Consider the following 4,497-nt stretch of genomic DNA (forward strand, 5'->3'; position numbering starts at 1 on the left):
CATCTTACAGAAGAGCGTTTTGTAAAGGCAAAATGTTCTGCATTTATTAAACCACATTATAGGAACATTATGAGACATTCTGTATAATTTTTTTTTTTTTTAAATAGTCGTTTTACAACGTTCATCCTCAGAACATTACATTACAGGAATGTTGTGTTTTTTTTTTGTTTGTTTTTTTAAATCAGCTGAGGCTTCAATAAAGTTTGGAAAACATTTTTTTGTGTTGGTTCGGGAACAGTTAGTTTGAGTTCATTCTTCCTTTGTTATGGTGGAACATTTTGAGAATGTTTTATAGCAGAGTGTTCTCTTGTGTGTTCCCTCAACACAAAGACAAAATGGACAACCTTCAATATGTCACATTAATGAACGTTATAAAACCTTCTGCATAAAAACCTTCTGTTACTGAGGGTTTGAAACATATGGCGAACATTTTTTGAACATTGGCTTGATAGCGTTCCTCTTTCGTTTCCATGGAACATTGTGGAACATTATGGAAATGTTTTATAGATCCTGTAACATTTTCCCTCAACAACATCCCTGAAACATCTTCAGAACTCTGCTGGCAGAACGCTCTACCTTTGTTAATGTATCAGATGACAGGAACATTTTATAAAAATTATCTGATGCCTGATAGCATCTGGAAAACATTTTTTGACTGTTGATTTGAGAGCATTCCTCCTTCGTTATCGTGGAACATAATCTGTGTTTCTGACAACATCATCTGAATGTTGACGTTAAAACATTCAAAGGAACATTACTGGAAACACAACATTCTTTACATAACTAATCAAAACATTTTCCTCTAAAATGATCAGATCTTGTAGGTGATATTATCTAATGTTGAGGGAACGTTTCCTACCAGCTGACAGAGTTCCTGATATTCAGTCATGGCTTTTAGTTTCTGTTTCCCGCCCTGATATAGTCCCCACCCGGCCACTTCTGTGAAAACTACTGGGTGCGTCCAGGAAAACCAGAGCAGTGACAGGCTGCCTCCCCACACCAGTGGGCGCACCTCACAAAGCTTTCACTTTGCTCTGCAGTGTCACCCATAACCACACCCTTGTCGGCTGATTGGGCCAAAGTTTGCGCGGCGCCGCCCTCAGCGCCCCGCATCCGCCCTTCCAGCCCTCCGCAGCCTGTTGCTGCCAAACCAGCTGGCAGTTTCAATTCATAATCTGACCTATTACTGTGCTGACATTTAAACTCAGGTTTACTCGCTTTTCTTAACGCTTTACAGTGAGCAGATCACCAGCATGCGGAATGTGGACAAACTCTCAGGAACTTTCCGCAGTAGGAGCGCACACCTTGCACTTTGCAGCCGTTTTTGAGCGACTTCACTCAGTTTACTTCACCGCAACATGCCAAAACTGCAGCAGCGGCAGATGTCGTAGAAGTTTGTTCACGAGTTGGTGAAGCCGCTGGTGGAAAAGTCGTTCACCGGGACTCGTCACCTGACTTTTACGCACCACTCCCAGCCGGTGCAGAGCGTCTCCTCTCCGCCTCTCGGCCAGGATGGGCTCCCTGATGTGGACTCCTGGAGCTCTTCCTGCTTGGATTTTGCTCTTCAACATAATCTCAGCGGTTGTTGCCAAAAGACACGTCGTGTATTGGAATTCTACCAACACGAGGTGAGGAAACTCTGTGCGTAATGACGCGTCAAAGTGTTTGTGTGCTCTCTGCAGGCCAAACGGAGGCTCCGGTGTTAAAGGTCAGAATGCAGCTCGGTGTGCAGGCTTTGCGCTGAGCAAACGCTGCTGGTCTGAACTTGCACTGCCCTGCTATTGCACAACAGCCCCGGTGATTCCTGCTATATGAGTCAGGCTGTAGTTGGCTTAAAGAATCTCAGCTATGCGGCAAATCACGTCTGTGTAAATCAAAAGAGGTGCAGAGCAGGTTATGATTGTCTTTCTGGTAAATTCAAATGAAATACAGTTCAGAGCAGCCCTGGGGGACGCTGGGTTGATCTGAGACACACTCACCTGAGGTCACCTCCCTGCTGCAGCTATCTTTATCATAATGACCACACTGTAACCCGGGCTTTCACCTGTCTGCCTTTTGGAGTCAGTGATTATGCTGCTTATAGAAAGCCAGAAGTAAGGGTTTCTTCCAAGGTGTTTGCTCTGAATTGTGCCCTAGATAGCATTCTCGGGACACAGGTGTATATTAAAGTCTAAAGTGCTGCTGTGCACAGGCGAGTGTGTGGGTAATGGGACGGTGTTTGTGAGTGTGTGTAATGGCTTGATTGGGGCCATTAGCCAGGCGGAGTGAGGCTCACCTGCTGATCCAGGTGTTCCAGTCTGGCTAATTGAAGGGTTAAGGTGGGAGACCTGCAGGGCCAGTAGGCCCAAAAAACACATCCGCAGTTCGCTTACCTGCTTATTTAGAGACTCTCGCTGTCGGTAAGAGCCGATTCCCAAAACACTCCTTCACACAAATTACTTTTTTTCACCAAATAAGTACAGACACCACTTTGTCAGTCACAGGTTTGTATTTTACCGTTTGTGGATCAGAGCTGCATCACGATGTGTGAAGTATGAAGTAAGAAATTAACTCAAACGTGTCATTCTACAGCTTCCATGACTAATCTACAGGAGAAGTCTGTCTGATAGAACATCATTTACTCTGATTTAAGTCTTCTTAGATGCACTGAGTGTATTTTTTTTCCCTAACTTTATTCAAAAAACAGAGTTTGTTGACATGTAGGCTCCACATGAGCACAGCAAAAAAAAAGAAAAAAAAAGGGGGGAAAAAAGCAAGAAACAAGAGAGAAACACTGAAAAGGAAGATTTGGGTGCCAAAACAAATCAGTTATATGGAAATATTTCGGTTACAGAAAGGATGATGTCGACCAAAAAAACATGTTTTCTGTCAGCGGCGTCTTGCAGTTGCTGCCGCCACATGAGGCAACTATTTGTTTGATCATTTAAATCAGCAGCACAGGGCTCTGTATGATGAGTGCAAAGACAGATCTGAATGTCATCCAAGACAAAAAAAAAACAAGAAAACAATTCTGGATGCCTTTGCCAGTGTTTCACCAAATGAGAAATGTTCCAAATTCAGCTTTTTTTTTTTTTTTTTTTTTTTAACTCTCTATGCAGATGCACTCTGCTACAGAATCACTCTGTAGAATGATTAATGCTTTCCAAACAGAGTTATTCAAGTCATGTCTTATATTTTTCAACATATATTGCAGGAAAAACTGCTTCCACCATCGTGTAGCTCTAATGTGGATGTACAAAAAAACGTGACACAAATATGACTCCAGGGACTATTAATTTCCCCAAAGGGCTCCTCGCTCAGGTCTCCTGCGCCGGAGTCAGCCGAGGTTATATCCAGTGTGTCCAGGCGCGTAAAACCCAGTCGTGTAATTGGGATCCGACAGAAATGTGGGGAGGAACAGTGTGTGGATTAGGAAGCACCTTCTTGTTCCCCAGTGATTCAGGGATGAATGGTCACAGCCTGTGGCGGCGACCACACAGTCTGCTGCAACACCACGCAATCACAATGCCATCAGCATCGCGGCGGAGGGCAACCCACTGTGGCAGAGAATCACTCTCATCAGCAACACCACCCAATCACAAAGCTATCAGCGGAGTCGAGACACCGCGCCCGGGCCTCAATCCCACCGGGCTCACCTCCTCTCCTCTCTCCTCTTTCCTCTCCTCGCTCCTCTCCTCACTCTTCATTACCTCCCTTGTTACATCCCGCTCTTCTTTTCATTTTTTTCATCTCCCCCCTCCCTTCCTCCCTTTATCTCTCACGACTCCCTCCTGCCCAGTGATGGATATTGGCAGTGTGATTAGTTGAGCTTCAATCATTTTCCCATACCATATTTTCTATTAGCTGCCAGCCAGCCAGGTTGTCCTGAGGCCTGTGAATGTGGGCAGGCGAAGGAGAAGGAGCTCAGGGACGGAGAGCCTCTTGCTTTTGTTGGCTCGACGCTGCACTGCAGGGTCCAGAACTGCATCAGAACCTTAATACAGACGGAAATCTACATCGTTGAAAGACCACGTTTGACTCTTTTGGGCTCTTTTGGTCTACAGTGTTGTAATAGATTACAATTTAAATATAGAATGTGCTCTCAGATTCTCTCTTTATTATGTAGGGGGTGGCTCCTCACGTACTCTATATGGTTCTTTAAAGTACTAAAGGTTCTCCTTTTTTTTTGCGTTATTGGAGTTATTTGGTTTGGTGGCAGGTATTAGCATAAAATTAGAGCTGCACCTAATGATTATTTTTTATTACTGATTCATCATTTGGTCGATTAAAGAGTGAGAAATTCCAAACACAATTTCCCAAATCCCAAAGTAGCATCTTGGAACATGTTGTTCTGTGTGTTCTAATAGAAAGAACCCAGAAATGCTGCAAATTCTTACATTTAAAAAAAAAATGCTTAAAGATTTAATGATTATCAAGTCCTGTTTGTTAAAATGGAACCTGGTGAGTCTATGAAGAAATATGTGGAAAATGGTTCCTTAAAGAGCCTAGTTTTGCTGA

General features: G+C 43.7%; 1 protein-coding gene across 1 annotated transcript in view; it reads left to right on the plus strand.

Moving 5' to 3' along the window:
• Nucleotides 1–1,165: 1,165 nt before the first annotated feature.
• Nucleotides 1,166–4,497, plus strand: part of efna4 (ephrin A4) — a 61,382-nt gene continuing 58,050 nt past the window's right edge. Inside the window, exon 1 of the mRNA XM_008288911.1 lies at nt 1,166–1,628. Within this exon, the coding sequence (XP_008287133.1) occupies nt 1,513–1,628 (116 nt within the window). The 5' untranslated portion in view covers nt 1,166–1,512. The remainder of the gene's footprint in view (nt 1,629–4,497) is intronic.

This window comes from Stegastes partitus, unplaced genomic scaffold (assembly GCF_000690725.1).
Source record: "Stegastes partitus isolate 25-593 unplaced genomic scaffold, Stegastes_partitus-1.0.2 Scaffold580, whole genome shotgun sequence".
Classification (NCBI taxonomy): domain Eukaryota; kingdom Metazoa; phylum Chordata; class Actinopteri; family Pomacentridae; genus Stegastes; species Stegastes partitus.